The 20670-nt window shown below is 36.5% G+C and overlaps 1 protein-coding gene across 3 annotated transcripts; it reads right to left on the bottom strand.

The window, feature by feature from the left end:
• On the bottom strand, window positions 1–19628 carry DDX1 (DEAD-box helicase 1). 3 transcript variants are annotated; one of them, XM_084513263.1, is made up of 28 exons: window positions 19530–19562; window positions 18231–18282; window positions 17517–17637; window positions 17323–17394; window positions 17180–17243; window positions 16453–16482; window positions 16110–16206; window positions 15244–15291; window positions 15026–15109; window positions 14033–14116; window positions 13522–13598; window positions 12161–12233; window positions 11976–12052; window positions 11076–11190; window positions 10471–10609; window positions 9624–9684; window positions 8071–8169; window positions 7296–7385; window positions 6550–6738; window positions 4074–4125; window positions 3779–3925; window positions 3013–3104; window positions 2326–2398; window positions 1862–1934; window positions 1703–1745; window positions 1383–1478; window positions 632–752; window positions 1–333 (listed from the first exon to the last, which is right to left on the bottom strand). In XM_084513263.1, exons 5-28 carry the CDS (start codon window positions 17180–17182, stop codon window positions 203–205), a joined length of 2094 nt encoding a protein of 697 aa, XP_084369389.1. In that variant the 5' UTR covers window positions 17183–17243; window positions 17323–17394; window positions 17517–17637; window positions 18231–18282; window positions 19530–19562; the 3' UTR covers window positions 1–202. The 3 variants fall into 3 exon arrangements, with proteins under 3 accessions (XP_084369389.1, XP_084369390.1, XP_084369388.1); XM_084513264.1 differs by having other exon boundaries at window positions 17323–17391; XM_084513262.1 differs by lacking the exons at window positions 17323–17394; window positions 17517–17637 and having other exon boundaries at window positions 19530–19628.
• Between the last annotated feature and the right edge of the window lie 1042 nt (window positions 19629–20670).

Genomic DNA, 20670 nt, shown 5'->3' with positions numbered 1-20670 from the left:
AACCATTCTTTGATTTCTTTTATTTTTATCAAGCCAACACCTAATACAGAGTTAACAACGCTGAACAAGCTGTTCATCATGCAAGAAGTATATTGAATTTTAATCCTTTTCTTACTACTGCTACTCAAGAGACAGTACAAGATTTTTGTATTTCTAGGGTAGAATATTTATTAACTCAAGCCTTGTCTCAAGTGTGACACAATCAGAATGTTCTGAACAGCTGGTTAGGAAGATAGCCAAGATGCAAGAAAGATGTCTGAGCCTCCTTTTCAAGGGCAGCCAACTCTTGTACTGTAGGCGCCAGAATATCCACATGGCCTTTATAGAGTCCACCTGCCAAAAAAGACCCAGTCTAAGTGATATGTTCAAAGCCATTTGTCAGCAGAACTAGTAACATTCACCAACAGTCATTCAGAAAGTTTAAAAAAAGTTTAAGTTAACTATAAAAACAGGTATAAACACACTTGGGCTGCTTGCGACCCAGAGGCTGTATTGGAACAAATGCATGAGACAGCAAAGAATTAACTTTTTTTTTTAATCCATGAATTTGTCATTACGAAGCAGAAAACAACAACAAAAAAAACTAGATACTGTATAGCAGCATAACTCAAAAGTTTTTTTTTTTCCTTACCACCAAGGGCTCTTTTCTGCCCATATGTAACCTTCCCATCAAAGTCATCTACTGGCACTTTTATATCTGGTTCAATTTGGGCAATAGTGCAGTTTAAGTGTTCTTCAATCTCCCCCAACAACTAAAAAAAAAAAATAAATTAAATTACACTTATGCTCTAAGACTCCAGTTATAACAGTCTTTTTTTGAATGCCATTCAAACAGCATCAACAAAAACTATATATAGGAAACAACATAGGCTTGGAGACCAAAGACTAATTTTTCCAAATTCAATACACTACTTACAGAAAGTATAATTTGCATAGCTCTCTAGTTTCCTCTTCAAATGGAAGTAAAGTTATAAACACCTTGAAGATAGATCTCTACTTCAACTAAATGGTTAAAACAGACTATAATCCAGTCTTTTAGAGGAAATCACAGAGTCAATCACAGAAAGGCTTGGATTAGGAGGGTTCTTAGAGATCATTTAATCCCAACCACACTGCCATGGACAGGGGCACCTCTCTTTATACCAGGTTGCTCAAAGCCCCATCCAACTTAGCCTTAAACACTGTCAGGGATAGGGCATTCAAAGCTTCTCTGAGCAACCTGTTCCAGTGTCTCTCTATCCTCATACTAAAGCACTTTTTTTAGTTTAAAACCATTCCTCCTTGTCCCATCAATACAATCCCTGATAAAGAGTTCCTCCCCAGCTTTCTTGGAAACCCCCTTAAGGTACTGGAAGAACATTCTGGTCAAGCAGAAGTTTTACCTGCATCTCATTGTACCATATAGTACAACCACCTTCTTCCTTCAGTCTAGTATTGTAACATCCTTTTCCACGACTACTGCATACATGATACCAAACCTAGAAATAAGGGAAAACAAACTTTTAACTTTGAGAAATAGTTTAGTATATTCATTTTTATAGTTCTAGCATGGAAAATAATCTAGATATCTTTCCAGAGTTCCTTTCAGTTAAGGAGGAAAGAAGCAGCAATTTTCCAATGCAGGCTGTTAAAGTCAGGCATCAGCTGTGAATGGAACTTCAGTAAATAGCATCTGTTCGATTTTGCTTTGGAGTGTAATTACCTTTTCTTTTTCTTTTGCCACAAGGGAGATTGCCAGACCCATCCTGAAATAATGGGGGGAAGAAAGAGAAAAATGTGTTTCAACAGCTATTGCCAACTTATTAAAAGCAAAAAAAAGAAGTCCAAAAATGTATAGTGTCTACTCTGAACACATACATACCTTTCAGCTCGGCCTACTCTCCCAATTCGGTGAACATAGTTCTGTTTTTCATCAGGGAGCGTGACGTTGATAACTGTAGAAGACACAATCCACGTAACGTGTGTGCATATACTTACACATTTTATACATATGCATTTTATATTTATATATGCACTTTACATACACATATATACATATACACACACACTTTAAATACGTGAGCTAATGTTACAGATCACACAACTAAAGTAAATATGCTTTTGATCACTGCACTCCTTCTTCTTAGCCCGTATACGCACTATCAAATGTGAACTTAACATTCTGTTAGAGCAGTTACAGGTGTCATTACCCACCTGTGCCACCTACATTTAAGGCTTCCACCATAAAATTTCTTTCCCATTACCTGTTTTAATTCGTTGAAAGGACTGAAAATATATTAAAGCCATATAGAAATTCAATAGCTTGGTTTAAGAGTTATATCTTACCATAGGGAACACCATGAATATCAATTCCTCTAGCTGCAACGTCCGTGCAGATCAAGAAACGGACATCTCCCCTCTGAAAACATAGTTATTACAAGTGGTGAACTAAGTAAACCGAACCAAAATCCAAGCACTAAAACAGCAGCAGTTGTTCCCGTTTACTGTACCTTGAAGGCACATCTGTACATTTACACAATACTCCAAATAAAGCTCTTCTGTAGTACAACAGTGCTTTCTGAACATGAATGGCTTGGTCAGTTTACATCCTTATTTTTTCCCAGCAAGATAAGGCAAATATAAATCAATAAATGTCTTAAAAAAAAAAAAAAAAAACACAAACCCAACAGTTTAGTATTTAAACTATCATTTGATTTGTTTTTTAATATTCAAGATCCAGTAATTTTAGAAAATAATGATCTGTTACAGAGCTTAAATTTAGGTTTACTTGTAAGTAAACCTATCTCTACCCTATTAATGAAAATATCAATGAAAACTCAGAGGTCATGTTAACTGAATATAGATTTCCACTTAAAAGAAACTGCATCTTATAATTTTAGAAGTTCTAGAGTTTTAGAGTTATAAAACATCCAAACCCATTTTAATTTAAATTGAGGGCACGTATTAACATACAAGGTCTGACTTCAGTTATTAGGAAATGAGGGAAAAGCCTGCTAGAATCTGCTGCATCACCTTAAATCTCTCCAGGTTCTGTTTTCTTTCTTGAGGTTTTCTGTCACCATGCAGACAGACACATGAGAACTGATGTCCCTTCCTATCAGGGCCTGAAAGAGTTACCATGCATTAATAACATCACATATAAGGTATGGCACAACACGATACAGCAGTGAAAGAAGCACAGGTGGGGAAAAGTCTCAGCTTGGGGGAATTTCCCTTGATTTATTATCATAAAACAAACTTCTAGTTACTGATACAGGCATTGGTAAAAACAAGATAATTAAACAGCTTTCCTCCCCCCTCACCAGAAGGGTTTTGTGCAGACATTTCCTCACCCCTTTCTAGTCTAAACGTCCCTTTCTTTCCCCAGATACATCTCTTTACCTTTCTCCTTGTGTCTTATTTCAACCCTCCTGTGTGCTCTCATATTTCTCCTTCTGTCTCCTCGTATTTGTATTTCTGTGCATCCTCACATTCCCTCCTGTGTTTAGAGCAACTACCTCTCATTCTTGCTTACATTTCAGTAGAGGCCCCATACATCTCTCTTACTGGTTCAAATTTCGGCGCACAATGGGTTGTTACTACCCACTTCAAAGCTGCCTAGAACTGGTATTCGTGGCTTGCTCCCACACTGGAGTGAGCCGTGACTTTTATGCCCTATGTTAAAAAACTTGGGCACAGTCTTATTTGTGTGATATCTGAATATCAATGACCTCATCATAAAGTTGTCTTTAAAATAAGCAGAGAAGGGAATAGAATAGAGTTCTGGTGAAAATACTACCTCCGCCCTGTTGGATGAAGTACTGCTCCATATTATCACAATCTATTTTTGTCCTGCAGAAAATAATGGCTTGGTCCATCTTGTGCTCTTTGATTGCCCGAACAGTGTACTCTCCCTTCAGAATTTTGATAGCTTCAGACCACATTTCTAAGTTAAAGAAAATATTTTTATTCAATTATTTAAAAATACAAAAAGCCTTTAAACAGTATGCACTTAAAGATCTCTAGCCTTTGAGTAGACAGGTAAACATTTACTAGCAGAGCTGGTAAACTACACCCTCATTTTTTTTTTTTACCTGGAGTGTTAGCACCAGGACGTGTATTGTCTTTTGCATGTACTTCATCAGTCTAGGAAAAAAACACAAACAACCTTCAGCCACTTCATTGTAGCAGTAGCTAAACCACATTCAATCACAAGAATGGAGGAAGAAAACCTACCACCAACTACTTAGAATTTACTCAATGTTTCTAATAAAAACCTGCATCATCCTCTCAGCTCTGCAAAGACTTTCCTCAATCAACCCATTAGTCACTAAAAACCCTCTTTCTGTTCATCAGCAGGCCTTAAGAACCAAATTCCAGACACAAGACCAGCTGCAATTCATTTATCCTTTTGAATGGAATCGATTGTTTACACTCACAATCCTGAAACTTCACTTATTGTGACTGCTTCTAGCTAAGAAATAATTTTAAAATGAGATTTAATATCCTAGATTTCTTTTTAAATAAAATAATGAAATTAATGTTGTTCTTAATCGTCTAAAATGCTTGAGACAGCAGGACTGGCTCCATTACATAGAGATAACTCAGATTCTGAAGTTCACACTAACCCTCCCTTGTAAGTTTAAAAAAATATTCAGGCATTAAATGTACCGTTCACAATACTATAACCTGAGAACAAACATTAAAGAGCCTTGAACTTAAAATAAATAAAATATCCTTTCAACTAACTGTTTTTTGGTAAGACAGCAGAAACAAAACAATAAGCATGGCGAAGATATTCACCCTTTTTTAAACAACTAAGAGATAGAAGATGAACTTGAAGCGTAGGCATGAGTTACCTAAATAAATTTTAATTAAAAAAAATACAGAAACAAGTAGTTGTGCTATCTTGGATTTTTGTACATGCCTATGAATTTCTTTGATTTATGAATAAATTCATGCATGGAATGGAAAAGTCACTAACTCTTTAGAATGAGTTCAGGTAAGATCATTAGACAAATTGTGATGTTACATGCAAAATTCTTCTTAAGTCATGTGAAAATTACAGTTACTTGAAATCCTTCCAGTACTTAGAAGACATATTACCTAAAATTATTTTATTTAAATATTTGTTTTCACTTCAAACTCCAATTAATTGACCAAGCCACATAGATTCAAATCCACAGATGAGGAGTACCTTGAAGAACCAAAACCTCACAAAACAGAACCACAGAATGGTTGAGGTTGGAAGGGACCTCCAGAGATCATTTAGTCCAACCAGCGTGCTCAAGAATGGTCACCTACAACATGTTTCACAGAGTCAAAATCTGCCCAGATGTGACCATCTCCAGAGAAGGAGACTCTACAACCCTCTCTGATAGAGATCTGTCTCACCTTAAAATAACAACCTCAGAAGAGGGGGGCAAGACACAAAATGTGTATGCACCTCTCATGGCAGACAAGACTAAGAATTTTTCTTTTATGATCAACTGCCTTTTAGAACATTAGACAATGAAAAAAAATCACTCTGGCTTTATGGGACAAGAAAACCTCACTTGGATATGGTCCAACATACTAAGCAAAACCAAGTCATTAGACCACACTTCATGGAGGAAAATACTTAACTCCATTTAAGTTAAAAATTACTTTTCAACCTTATGTAATTTTGTGCTAATCTAAGCATTCTGTTCTACCACCAGACAAGTTAATCTACCTTTAACTAAAGAAACATTTTGAATCTAAACACAAAGCCGGTTCATATAATGAAAAGTAAAATTATTCATGTAGATCTGAAAGCAATAGAATAATCATTGCTAAATCATAAGAAACTGGTTGTTTGTATGTTTTTTTCCTATATTAGAATCAGATACAAACCTAAAATACCAGTGAAGTGAACTTATGTTAAGACTTAACTAAAACGCTCTAACAGACCTAACAAAGGGAAGTTCCAGAGACAGCAAGATGTTAAGAAAACCTACGGATCCTAAGCACATATGGGTTCCTAAAAAATAAAATACAGCTCCAGGTTATCCAGAGCTTGAAAACTAAAGGCTTCAACAACAAGCTTCCCACCTGAACAGGTGTCATGTGAATGCAAAATTTAAACCCAAGATTCAAATGTAGTTTGAGATTAAATCCATTCCTCTAAAAATTGTTCATTTCACATGCATCTTTCTGTAAAGTGCTTATTTTTTTCCTCCTATCAAAAGTATGTTGGGAAGTTTACCTGTCTATTGTGAATGATGAGAAGGAAGAACCAGTGAAGCTGTTAGCTGTGACCATTAGCTGTGAAATGACTGAATAAGCAGTATGGTGCCATTGCTCTCTACCTCAAAAAGGTAGTACTACTCCATCAGTATTTTCCCCAATCATGTTCATAAGACTATACCATTAAAAAACTGTTGTGACATTACAAACATCAGGCCGCTAACTAACATGGAACAAACATTTCAGAAACACTGAACTTTCAATAGCTGGCAAAGATCCTACAACACTGGGCCTCAACCCTGCATATTAAATAAGTAAACATTCACAAACAAGTAATCTAAGTTCCACTTATAGACCACTTACTCTGATATGATTCTTGCCAAGTCTTTCCCAGAGTTTATCAGCTTTTGGATTAACAGGCACAACTACATGGTGTACAGTTTCGGGGACAGAATCTTCTCCTTTCAGATCAACCCAGGTGGGAAAATGCATGATCTTTTCAGACAGCTTTTTCACATCAAAAGAATGCAGTGTTGCAGAACACACGATCACCTGAGAAGAAAAAAAGCCACATGAATACCACCGAAGATCAGATTCTCCTAGAACAAAAAAAAACAAAAACAAAACGAAAAAAGTAGAACTGCAAGAACGTCATGTGGTAGCTGAATAGCACCCTGCAGCACAACAGTGTCTCCCAAACTGGCTATCCTCATCACAGCATCTACTCTGCTGATGAGTCAAGACAAAGTTACTGAATTATTCTCTTAGAGAAACACAATCATTTAAGAGGAAGAAAGCAGAATTACTGAGAAATGATTATTAGAGCATTAGAAAGAGTGTAAGTAATCACTCATTTTTCAGATACGTTTGTATCATGTAACCCAAATACTGATAGACACTGGACTTCAAATCTAGGATCCTAAAAATATACGTTTGCAAGCAATTACTGAACCCAATGAACAAGTGCTACTTGTGGACAAGAAGTGTAACGAAGAATAAACTACTTCAGAGAAGAAATGTTCCATATCATGCAACAGTCAACAACTGACAGCAGGGCACACCACAAAAAAAAACACAAAAAAAAAACAAAACAAGAACAAACTCTATACCTGAAGTCGCTTTCCATCTGAAGTGATCTGAGGAATTTGACTATGGATCCTGTTTATGAAATCTGAATAACCTTGGAGAAGAAGGCCATCCTACACAGGAATAAAACGAGAGAAAAAAGGTGCAGTTCTTATTTGTCAGCCTACATACCTCAGCCAAATAACCAACACACTTGTAGTCTCAACAGTTCTACTCATTTAATTAACTGAACAGCTCAATGCATACTCAGGATATTACTACTACTAAGGAGGAAAAAAAATGAGTATTTTCAAGCACAGCTGCTATGCTTCAGAAGAAATTAAACATCTGCTTCAGCTGCTTCTCCTAGCTAATACTCCTTGGCACGTTACGTGAACACTTAGCTATACTACAACAGATCAAAGTAAGAAAGAGAGGCACTCATTCCACAGCATATTGAGTAGGACATACACTGGCTTCATGACCTGCTGGGTAATCAAAACACTTACCTAGTCTTAGTCCTTTCAAGTTTCCTGAATATTATGCTGGACAGAGACAGGGACTTATTTCACTAATCTTATAAATACAGACTAAAACATACTTCTCTATTAGGTAAAATAGAAACATCTTTACAGAGAGGCAACAAGAGGAAGTTGTGTAGTTTATTACACTTAAACAACAAGGAGATTAACCTGAACTACTCTAGAATTAGCTAACTTAAGCACCAAATGCTACAGAGCAATGTTGTTTCATTACAACTAAGAAATGTTATACTGCATTTAAGAACAGCACTTGAGTATCATTTAGTTCTCTACATACAGCTTCATCCAGAACGAGGAATCTAACTTGAGATAAATTAAGCTTTCCTGTTGAGACCAGGTCATCCAGTCTTCCAGGAGTTCCAACAACAATATCCACCTATGAAATACAGAAGAGCATTAATTGATCCCATAGCTAACTTGGAGGCACCAGCTTTGCTTAAACTTCAGTATGTGAAACAATCAGCTGTATGATATCCTATTTTCTATGAATTACAACCACAGATTGCTAGAATAATTTGTATTGGAGGGACATCTTGTAGTCATCTGGTCCCCATATGACATACGTCACAACCAAAGGACAACTTCCAATTTGCTTTAGGATTCTCAGGACCCTGCCCAGTAAAATTTTGACATCTTCAAGGGCAGAGACTCCATAAGCTCTCCAGGCAACAGATCTGATTTTAAATAGGAATAAAATAAATTCAAGTATATTTCATATTTCCACAGTAAGAGAGTTAAAGTCTACCAACCATAGAAATATACTTCACAGAATCACAGAATTTCTAGGTTGGAAGAGACCTCAAGATCATCGAGTCCAACCTCTGACCTAACGCTAGCAGTCCCCACTAAACCATATCCCTAAGCTCTACATCTAAACATCTTTTGAAGACTTCCAGGAATGGTGACTCCACCACTTCCCTGGGCAGCCTGTTCCAATGCCTCACAACCCTTTCAGTAAAGAAGTTCTTCCTAACATCTAACCTAAAACTCCCCTGGCGCAACTTTAGCCCATTCCCCCTCGTCCTGTCACCAGGCACGTGGGAGAACAGACCAACCCCCACCTCGTTACAGCCTCCCTTAAGGTACCTATAGAGAGCGAAAAGATACTTAAGATCTTGCAAGATGGAAGGGTTCACCATCACAAATTTATCGTATAATCATTTAGGTTGGAAGAGACCTTCAAGATCACCTAGTCCAACCCATGACCTAACACTAACAAGTCCACTAAGCCATAACGCTGTGATTCATATCAAAGTCTAGCAATCTTCCAGTTCAAGCCTGCTTAGGAGAAATGTCTGATTTTGGCAGCTAGAGACACTGAAAAAACTCCTTAACAGTGATTGAGTCTCACTTTTGTGCCTTGAATAAAGGCACAGTTGTCCCTAAGGGACAACTGAATTGACTGTACATTCCGTGCTGCAGAAACTAAGCTGGGTCCTTCTGCGTAGGATTGGTTTTTGGTGTAGCTTGATGTGGACAATTGCAGAGCAGTTTTATTTGCATATACATGAAGAAGTTAGTAAGAAACCTGTCTCTATCCTGATAATTAACAACAAATATTAAGTTACACTTCTATTTTAAAATTTTCAGCAGTACTCAATACCTAACAGAATTTGATCAAATACCATAAGCATTTGCAGTGAGAGTTGCCATGGAAATGAAATGAAAAAAGCTAATACAGCACAGTATGAGCTTGCTATCAGCTGCATGGTCTCTTTTTAGCAGGTTTACAGAAGTCACAGGAAGTATTATTACTGTTCTCTAGGGACAGCATGAGTTATTTAGAACCTAAACTATTAAGTCGTATGAACAAAAATAAATACAACTTACTCCTTGTTCCAGCACAGAGAGTTGATCTCTTGCAGCAACCCCACCAATAATCAGCAGTTCCCTAAAACAAACATTACATCAATGTATTTTGACATTTGGTAATTTTTTTGTTATATTCAGGAGAGAAAGTAACAGGCTGAAGACTGATTCCACTATTAATAGTGATTAACATTTCTGAACCGTAATTAGGAGCAAAACACTAAAAAATAAAAATTCTTCCTCTTATATAGCATATAGTACTTTGAGAAAGTTTTCAGTTGTATTTTAATTCATTATTTTATTATTGTTGTGAAATTAGTTAATGTTAAATATTTAATACCTTTAGAAAAATGATCTGTTCCTTATAATCTTAAGGAAAATTTCACTTTCCAAGTTCCTTGTATTTTTGAAAGCTAGCAATGCAAATAGCCAAGCTAAATTAATCTTACATCTTAATTTGTCTCTCCCTATTACATGCTATTCCATTAAAAGCACTCTTGTGAACTGACTGTACTTTAATACGTAGACATGTCTTTCTTTTATAAGCACAATTTAAACAGGAAAAACTTTAGACTAAAGCATCCTGTAGACAAACTTTGTTATTTGGATTGCAATCCAGTGCTTGTAAGTGCAACATTTGTTCTGTGAACACCACAATGTAAGCAGAGCAGACCTTGTATATAGCCACCTGTTGGAGTCAGACTATAGTGTAAGAATTCGAAGATTGACTGGTAGCTGGTATTGCTGAGACTATTACCAGTAGCACTGCAGATTAAGGTCCATGTAGCAACAAAGTAGAACCCCACCCTCCAAGTCATGTCCATGGGCAATGTCATGAACACAACCTAAGTATCAGATGCGCTATTACCTTAATTTGGGATTATCAACATATTTTTTGAACTGCTTCACATTGTTCAAAGTTTGTTCTGCTAGTTCTCTCGATGGTTCAACAATCAATGCTTTTGGAGCATTTGGAAGGTTCTGTGTTTGAACCACTTGTGCATTTCCTAAGATTAAAAAAAAGAGCAGCTAGAGACATACTACATATCTATCTTGCAATTTATTATTGTAAACAAACTTGTGATTCTAAATATTCCATAGAAGGGAATATTCTGCTTTAGATTAATATTCAAAAAATACAAGTCTTGCCATTACAATAGTATACTGGCTATGCAACATAATTTTTATCATACAGCTTAAAAACCAGACACTTGTTTTCCAAGTAGATACCCTGCAGTAACTTAAGAGAAGTTTACTCATCTGATACATTTCTGAAATTCCAAGCATAGGACTATTTGCAATTTACATTGAAGACAACCCTGAAGACTACTGAAAAAGCTCTAGTTTTGCTACCACTGAGGTGTTAGTATTCTAAGACCCTAAGTACAGCAGAAATTAAGAAATTGAAGTGATCAAAATGTGTATTCGGACAACCTTAAAATACAATGGAGAAATTTAAAGGTCAAACCTTACCTGCATGTTGTGATTTTACAACACTACCATCGGGAGCCTTGCAGAGTCCAATATAGCCATCTTTTGGGGGAAACTTGAAGTCTTCTTCGCCAAAATTGAATTTTAATTCAGCATTCTAGATTTCAACAAAATAGTCATACAGATTCAAGAGACCATGTGAAATTGTTTTTCATTTTACAAGTAGCTTCCCCCATGAGAAACCAGCTAGACAAAGAGGCGTGTGTGGAGATAAGGAATGTGTTTTTTCCCCTCCCTTCACATTCTCCTTCCCCAAGGAGTCTAAAGCCTGCCTGACAGTTTGTGCTTCATTCTAGTTCTTCTACAAGAATATTATTTTATTCTACATCAAAGTATTCTTACAGTTACAGATATGCTGAAACTTTTATGATCTGTTTTATTCATATTTGACAACTAAGCATAATTAAAAAACAAGCCAATATAATTTTTAGATGTGTACATTTCTCTGATCACCAAAAAGATGTGCTAAGCCCTTTACTCATCACCCCAGAGAGAGTGAAGAAAACAAAGACACGCTATTAGATTTACAGAATGTTAAGAGTAAATGAAACAGGAAACTTAAGGGTTCAGGCAGACCACTTATAAAGTTGCTTTCTTATCTCTGTGGAATCACACTATACTGAAGTTTAATAAAGGTAATTCTTGCTCCAAGCTATTCTACCCTTACATTAAAGTTTTGGTATTTCAGTTTGAATTAAGATATTCAGTATTCAGCTTGAGGAGTCCTCAAAGTTAACGCACTGATGACCATTACAGTAGTGGATTACTAGTGCACAGAAAGAAAAATAGTAAAAGCATAACTACAGTAATTGTACAGTAGTTGCTCTATCAGAACTAGACCAGTTTTCTGGAACTCACGCATTTGTGATATTCCTAAGTTACCTTCAGCACACAAGCTGCAAAGAGTGCCTGGTTCCTTATGTGTGGTGGGATTTCAAACGCAAGGCCAAGGTCTTTCCCTGAAAGTAGGGATCATTCAGTCAGACTCCGCATGTATGTGCATCCTCCCTCCCCAGCCATGTGAGCATTCAAGTTAAATTCCAAAGAATAAAGTGAAGAAAACTTACCATTTTTGGAAAATTTTATTTGTCCTTTATCTAAATCTAGATAACATCCAATTGTATCATGCATAGTGAATTCCTACAATGAAAAAAACTTTGTTAAACTCACAAATTTTGGGGTTGTTTATTGTATTAAAAAAAAACGGTGTTTGCATTCTGCCAACTTTTACAATTTTCATATTTCTCCCTACTAAACACTTATTTTCAGGAGAAGCAAGTTCTATTTTTACCCCAATATTACTAACATAAACAACATTCACATTTTTGATTACACATCTTCAAGCTGCCCAATTTATCTTAGATATTAAAACTGTTATTGCTGCTTTAAAGTTGCTCAAATGCCTTTACAATGATAAATTCTAGTCATTTACCTGGAAGAATTCTGTATTATGAACATGTGCATTAATCACGCATTTAGTAGCCACTGTAAATCCAAGTTTAGAGCATCAAAGACGAATAGAAACCTATCTTCTGGCTACTGAAAAGACTAACTCTCGTAGGAGGTATTAAATGTATGCTACAAATTTAAATACTTCATTTAAATCATTTTAAGTCTTTTCATTGTAAAGGTATTTAATAAAAACTTATATACTATGAAGTGCCTTTTCAAGTTCAACAGAAGTCACTTATAAAAGAAATAAAATAGCAAATTGTTAATACTGTAAAATTTGCAGCTTTTACTAATACCACAAAAAGACATTTCTACTGTGCTCTTCATATTTATATAAGCTATGCTTAAACATTCATGCACATAGAATGTACACTACACAAAAAACACCACAGATATTCCTGGTAGATGTTTTCAGAAGAGTGTATCAAGATATTTCTAATGGTATATCCAACTAACTGGCAGAAATTGAGCCTGACTTCAATACCTTATTGGCATACTTCAATACCTTACTGGCATTGAAGTATGTGTTTTGAGTTTTTTTGTGACTTCAATTGCCAGTATACAGGTTTCCATGCCCTTACTTTGACATCCACCAACGCATACAGATGGGATGTTATTCAAGCTAACACTAAAATAAGTCAAGAAATAAATCCAAGAGATCAGTTAACCACTAACCTATAACACACATAAGAGTTTTATCATCTAAATAAATCAACATCTTTGTGGTCTAGCCACTATCATAAATCCAACATACTAACATGCTTTTGTTTGATCTAGTTAATGTGCTTTTGTCCAAAAATGCTTTGAGGTTTCATGGTATTTTTACTTAGCAACTTTACCTTAAAAATTTGGCACTGCTAGGAAAGCATTGATTGCTACAGCATGTAACCAAGATAAAAAAAATATTAAAAAAACAACATGAAGAAATTGAGAAATGAATTGCAATGTTCTTTATTAATAAGTAATTCAAACTTACCTCACCATAGCTGTCAAATTGCTTGTTGTGAGATTTCTTACCAGTGCCACCAAATCCAAAGCCAAATTTATCAGTGCCTGAAAACAAGGCACAGTACGGCCTTTTATTGTTTGGATGACAGGTTACATTCCCTCCCCCCACCTCCCTCCAGCTCCTCTTTGTCCATTATCATTTATATTGCCAACTGAAACTTTTACAATGTAAATAATAATACTCAGTGTTAACTGAAGACTCCTAGTTTTGATGTATTATAAAATAATCTTTGACCAGTATACTGGTACTCTAGTCATCTTCATAAAAAGACTGAAACAAAAGGAAAAACATCACAAAAACATAATCACCATCTATACAGATTTCTTCTTACAAGCAGAAGATCTGTACTAGTTTTGAATTCACTGATATTGCTAATCTTCCCAAGGAGTCCCTTCTCTGCAAGAAGAGAACAGGATTCCAGCCATTCCATAATGTCTACAGGATTCCAGTAGATCCACCTTCTTAAGATGAAACTCACCCAAATCTAGCGATGCCTGCATAGTTGACCAACCAACTCTGCACAAGCCTTGGTCATGACAAGACACTTCATAGTAGTATTTTCCTTTAAGGGAAAAAAGATAAAAAAAAAAAAACACCTTAATTTCAATTTCATTGAGGTGGTTCAGTTTGGCAGTCCAGAATCACCAAATGTCTAACATTTCTACCCTACTGCGTTAGGGTGAAAGTGATCTGTAAGTACCTATGTACCTTGATGGAGAAGCATGTACTGGAAAACAGCACGCCTAAGAGACGAAAAAGTATGTGCTCAGAGGTAGTGTGTGAAAGTCTTCAAATAACTACTAAAAACTGGTAAGCTAGTGATACCTGTGGTTCTCCAGAATCCACAGCATTTGATTAAACTCAAAACCCCAGGGGTCTGCTAAATCACTGCAAGACCACCAGCATGCACTAGCACTGACAACTTGCTGTATAACTTGACCTGCATTCAGTTGGTTGCCATGTACAGACTACATGCTTGTGTGCACACCTGATGAAATCAGACTGCTCAAGGGTCATTTTGAACACCCACCTAAAATTACTGGAGTGTCAGCATGACTCTCTGCTTCCAACTAAACAGTTGGGATTGGCCTCCCAACTTCAACCAGATAACCATGAAATCTGTGCACACATGTACCTATGGGGGAAATAATTGGAAGTACTGTGTGAATAGCTATTTCCTATTCATGACATTTAATAAAATATGTTCTAATAAACACCAGTTATGAATGCCTCACCTCTGACACAATCCCCAATCAGGAAAAGGCAATTTACAAGATAAGGAGAGAAAAACAAACTAAAATACTTTATTTGCCTTTCGAAAGTCTTCAGCTAGCAGTAAATTGAGTAATGCCACATTTGCTTAGATAGACAGTAAATTTGAAATGCGACTGTCTACATTAACAATAGGTGCTAAGTGCGTGTTTCAGCTGAGATTTTTAGGAGCCTCTGAAATATGTTGTTTTATAGCTACCTTTAGTCACGCCTCTAGTTGCTCTGCATCCATGCCATTCTTTTACTTCCCTGCTTTGGCAACACAGACCATCTGATCCAATTGCTGAAAATGACAAGACAGTTTTATATAGAAAATGCTTTTTTTAATAGTTTTTTAAAGAAAGCTTTGTACATATTTTATTCTTTTTGTTTCACAATGTGAACATTTCAAATACAATAACAATTAAGATAACTCACCAAAAGCTGATCCTCTATCATATGGGTTCATCTGCCATTTATTGAGCACTAAGTTTGAAAGACAGAAGAAGAAAATTCTTTAAAGCAACAAGGTAAGCCTGGAGAACTCAAATTCAAATTTCACATTGTCTCTGCCACCTAGCTTAGTATTTTGGGAAGGCAGCCTTATTCCAAATCAATTCAAACCCTCTAGGTCAGCAAAGGCCTAAAAACTTAGTTAGAGATGCCTCATGCAAAGCTACTTTATGCAATTTTGAATTATTCCATTAAATGCAGCACAGATTAAATTGCTTAAAAATACAACTGAAAACAATAAAGACACTTATAAGGTAAGCCAGAGTGTAAATGAACTGCACTGTCAACACTGCAGCAGTCATTATCAGTAAAAACTGAAAGGTTAGTACTTTTAGTAACATTTTCAAAATTTTGTTTTTACAGTTATTGTTGGTGACAAGTCTCAATCTGTAACTACTACAGACTGAACACATTTACTAGCTTTCAAGTTGCAAGTCTATTTAAAAGGACGTCTATATTAGACACTTGCATACTGTGCGAATAACACCATGATTACAATCCATACTATATCAGCAGGTTCTGGCCCTGCATATCGCCAACTCAGTTCAACATTTCCGAATTCAAATCTGCATAGCCCAATGCATCCCAGTTCTTCCCATTATTAACATCATTAAGTTTATATTTGTAATTTTATATTTTCTGAAGTAACTGTATTCTACTCATATTACCCCAAATTTTTAAAAAAGTATCTGTTCAACGGCAAGTCAGGCTACCTTTACTTTGTGGTGTTATGGAATTGACATGAATTAACAGCAGTCTAAACTTTGGAAGAGGGAAAGATGAAAGCTCACCTGCTCCACCAGTTTTAATAGTTGCTTTCCCTTTTTTCCCTTCCATCTGGTCCTTCAGTGTTTCATAAACAATCTGGATAACTGGAATGCTAAAAGCCTGAAATATAATGTTATTTTTCTTCCACCATCTATACAGGTATTTCCATATATACAGACAGTCTGGTTTTCAGTTGAAATACCCATAGCTTTGAAAGACTTTAAAGCATATCTAAGTGTATGTTTAAAAACATAGTCAAATGTATACATGTGCTCTCTGTATGCATACACAAACACCATGTATCTTACCACATAAAATACTTGTACATTTTACTACTTCCTATTAGAATTAAAATTGATTACTTACACCAGTTTTTCCACTGCCCGTTTCTGCAGCCTACAGGAAGAAAAATTTAAGTTTAATCAGAGTTACAGCTTCCACTCTAAGGATTGTTCTACAGCTCTATTTTAACAAACTATAAATTAAGGTTACTTTTACCTCTGCGTAATATAGAAGATCTTAAAGAGTAATACCACTGCTTCACAGAAATCAGACAAATACAAACACAAAACCTTTTCAATGCACTTGGAACATAACAGCTCCCAGAATTCACCAGGGGAGCTATCTATGTATGTCTGAGTTCTCAAGGTGCTACAGAAGATTATAGGAGGCATTACTCTGATTATAGAATCTGCAGAAAGCATGACACCCAAGTACGCCAATCGGGTATTTTTAAGGTTATTGAGACTGAAGCACTTGTTAAGACGGTATTTGTCACGTTTCATGCAGTTCTGTGTCAGGTGAAGAGTAGAGTAGGGGGGATCAGTTAGCTTTCACTCATGTAGCAGTGCCTGTCAAACTGTCAAGTTGTCAGAAACTGAAAGCCTATGAAGAATGAATTCCATCTGCAAGAACAGCTGGAAACACACCAGAAACTCTACAGTTTTTAGTTCAAGGATGTATTTTTCCACTTAAGGAGGACAGAAAAACAAGTGTAATTACAGACCCTTCTGGAAAGAAGGGTTCTGGAAACAGTGCACACTCAGGCAAGAGACACACACTTCCTTGGAACAGGGCTGTCCTGCATACATACCATAAGTACATCACCACCTCCCAGGATCAATGGGATAGATTCTGCTTGAATATCTGTAGGAAGACTATAGGAAAGAACACGTTAATATAAATAGAGATTATCGGAAGAAAAAAAAAAAGATTTTTGCTTACACAAGAACCTACAGATATCACTTTAATGTATCAGTAACGTAAGATGCGAAATAGCAGGTGAAAGTTATTCCTCCTGGTTTGCTGCTGAGGAATTGAAGAGGTACAAATTTACACAGAGGGTTTGGAATAGCTGATGTACTTTGACAGGAAGTGACAAGTGGATGCAGCGAATTCAATTGCACCCCAAGAAGAGGTCCATATCTTACCTCACTATGCTAATGACAGAAGGAAAAGATTAATTATTGATTCACAGATTTCTTCCCTTCCAGTATGGTTCGCTTTTAAAGCCACTTACATAGTCCTCATTTACAAAATTCCTACTCAATACTGGAAAATAAATTAATGAAATAAATGTAACTAGTATCTTGAAACCATCTCAGCAAATTAATGCCACGTATACAGGAAAAGATTTACATAAAATTAAGACTATCCATACAGGTAACATTCATTCAAAATTACAATTCAAAACTAGCTTTAAAATACTGAATTTCAACCCAATAAGCAACTAACACCAGGAAGAATAACTCTGGTAAAATAACACACTCAGTCATCAACCCTGAAAAACACAAATTCAGCCTACAGTTTGGAGAACACTTACTGTCATTTAAATGACAGTATTTCATATAGCAATCCCACAACACATAGTAAATAAACCTGAAGCACAGGGGCTTTTCTCAAACAAATGACACTGAAGCATAAGCTGTCATACTTCGCTCGTCCAAGCTTATGCGTTACCACTGTAGTTACAGTTTGATCTTCAGCTGCTCACACTATGAGGAAATATAAGAGATGCAGCAATGATAAAAGGAAATATATATCCCTGCTGTTACATTACAAAAAAGTGGGTATTTTCAGAAGCACGTGATACATCACTGAAAGGCAAATTTGATTTTGCCAGGCCCAAAGGTAAGCCTACTTACAGCCAATCCATCTCCTCCACTGCTTGAGCTATCTCAGGCATAACACCCATTTCTACAAGACAAAAATAATAATAATAATACAAAACACAAATAACAAGCAGTGTTAGTTACATTAACATAGCCCAGAATGAAATGTTTCCACTTGGAAATTTTCAATTACAAGCAAAAATAGATATATGTATTACGTTCTTTAAGCAAATGTTTACATGTTAGTCTTCACACTGTCACATGCTAATTTTCCATGCACACAGAAAGCCAGCGCATGACAGTGTATATATATATACACACACCGAAAACTTCGTTAACACATACATATGCATACAGCCAAAAATCATTCTTACATTTGCTATAGTAATAGGAATACTACTAAAAAGTGGGGGAATGTTTTATTTTCATTGTTTTCAGAAAGCTTCAGTTTTCAGTTATTATTTTTTACTCCTAAAGCCTCACACAAACCACATAATCAAAAAGTTTTTTCTTAGCAACAAGTTATTACTAATTGCAAATCAGAGATAAATTCCTTAAACAGTCTTTGCACTTTTAGCATACTTCCCATTTATGCTGATTAAGTTCTTTCAGTGCATACTAACAAATAAAACAACTAGCGATGACACAATATAAGTTTTCCTCCGCTATTTAATAAAAATAAACCTGTCCACCACCCAAACTTATCTTCAGGTCTAAAGAAGCTTCAGTATTTCCCTTGGTGATGATGTATGGTGATTGTCTGGGTGTGTATATAGGAAGAGGGAAACAACAGTACCAACAGTGATGTGTGCTACTTTAGGAAAAAAATCTTATGTTATGGTTTAGGCAGACATTTTAATCATGATAAGGCACTGAGTTTGTTTAGCGTGGGAAAGAGAAAGCTCAGGAGAGATCTTATTGCGTTCCACAACTACCTAACACAGGATGGGGCTGCTCCCAAAACGTTAGGAATCACTGCAATGCACAAAACAGTTGCCATAAGCTTCCCGTTGTAGAAACGACTCACAATAAGGAGTCAGCCTTAACCTCCAAGCAGCCCCATTTACCAGGTACACGCATGTCACATATGCCCTAAAACCCAGCAAACCCATTGAGGCGAGCACACCTGCTGGCCTGCCAAAACCTGGGCAGCCAGAATAGCACCTGGGCCTCCCTAGGCCTACTGCGTAGCGATGCATATACGACAGTGAGCCCCTATTGCCCACCGGGAACCACCTCCTCATCTCCACCCCCACAAGGCCCCGTCAGACCCAGACCCCAGAGGGGTCTCCCAGCGCTTTGCCGCCCCCGGCCCTGCCCCGCACCACGTACCCGAGAATGCCGCCATCTTAGCACTGCCAGCCTCCCCTCCCGCAGAGCGCAGGCGCAGCCCAGGGCAGCCGCTTTAGGGTGCCGGGGGGCAGCAGAGAACGCCGCGCCGCACTTTCCGACCCCCGCCCGCTCGTGTGTGCATCGCGTATATAAGTCCGGGCTGCTACTCGGAGAAGGAAGAAAGAATTACTTTTTGTTGTTTTGCGGATTTTAAGTTTTTAAGGGCATACTCGGGTGACCTGCTCACGGCTTTCTCGCCTTCCTGAAAGCCTTTTTTTTTTTTTTTTTTTTTTTTTTTTTTTTTTTTTTTCCTCCTGTCTTTCTTCTCTCCCCTTCATGGAAAACCTCAGCTATCTTTGTGATACCAGGCCTGGTATTTAGAGCTTTACACAGATATTAAAGTCAGGAGAGCTGTTTGTTTAGTTTACAACTGTGGTAACTTACGATTTAAACTGTAAAGTGTCCCTTTACAGTAAGAATCTGCTTTACGTTTACATATGGCATTGTAATCTTCTGTGAGTTTTATTGTAATTCACGTTTGCATAGATTTTGGTAATAAAGATACTTGGTACAAAGCATTCTGAGTTTTCTGTGTATAGAAGTATCTTTGCAGCTAGATAACACGTGTGTACCTTCACACAGATAACACATCAGTTTATTTTACAGATTTATACATTCTTCTATGGTTTTTATGGAAGCTTCCATGCATTCTTCACAGTCTTTTGCCAAGATAACTTCTAGAGAAGTTAAAGGCAAGAATCTTTGGATTGTTACTGTTAAAATAAAATTAGATTCCAAATTAAAAACTGCAGCTTGTACCATTACAACACAAAACAATAGTGCATTTGTCTACTACAAAACAATAGGGTATTTATCTAGTTTGTACATGCTAAGTGGAAGGCAAATAATAAAATATTACCTACCATTTTCAATTGTGAGCAGTCTTCTAAAGCAGTCCTCTGAAAAATATATTTAAAGGAGTAATAAATGAGGGCCTCTCTGACTATGTAGTTCTCTTGACTACATGTGTTGCAATCTGATTACTTTTTTTCATGTGGAGTTTTATTTCAGAACCTTTTTTTTTTTTAATGTTCACTGAGCCCTGTTTATTGCTAATTTACAATGCAGAAAATGTGTTGCA

Source organism: Aythya ferina (assembly GCF_964211825.1).
Source record: "Aythya ferina genome assembly, chromosome: 3".
NCBI classification, from domain to species: Eukaryota; Metazoa; Chordata; class Aves; order Anseriformes; family Anatidae; genus Aythya; species Aythya ferina.
This window is presented reverse-complemented; position numbering and strand designations above follow the sequence as displayed.

Bases quoted from the DNA above. Each gene is read 5' to 3' on its own strand.
- DDX1 (XM_084513262.1), bottom strand. The intron at 2,399-3,012 runs GTGATGCAGCAG...CTATGTTTTCAG, and splicing joins AGAACCTGGAGAGATTTAAG to AGGGGAGATGTCCGTTTCTT. The intron at 1,746-1,861 runs GTATGTATGTGT...CCATTATTTCAG, and splicing joins AGAGTAGGCCGAGCTGAAAG to GATGGGTCTGGCAATCTCCC.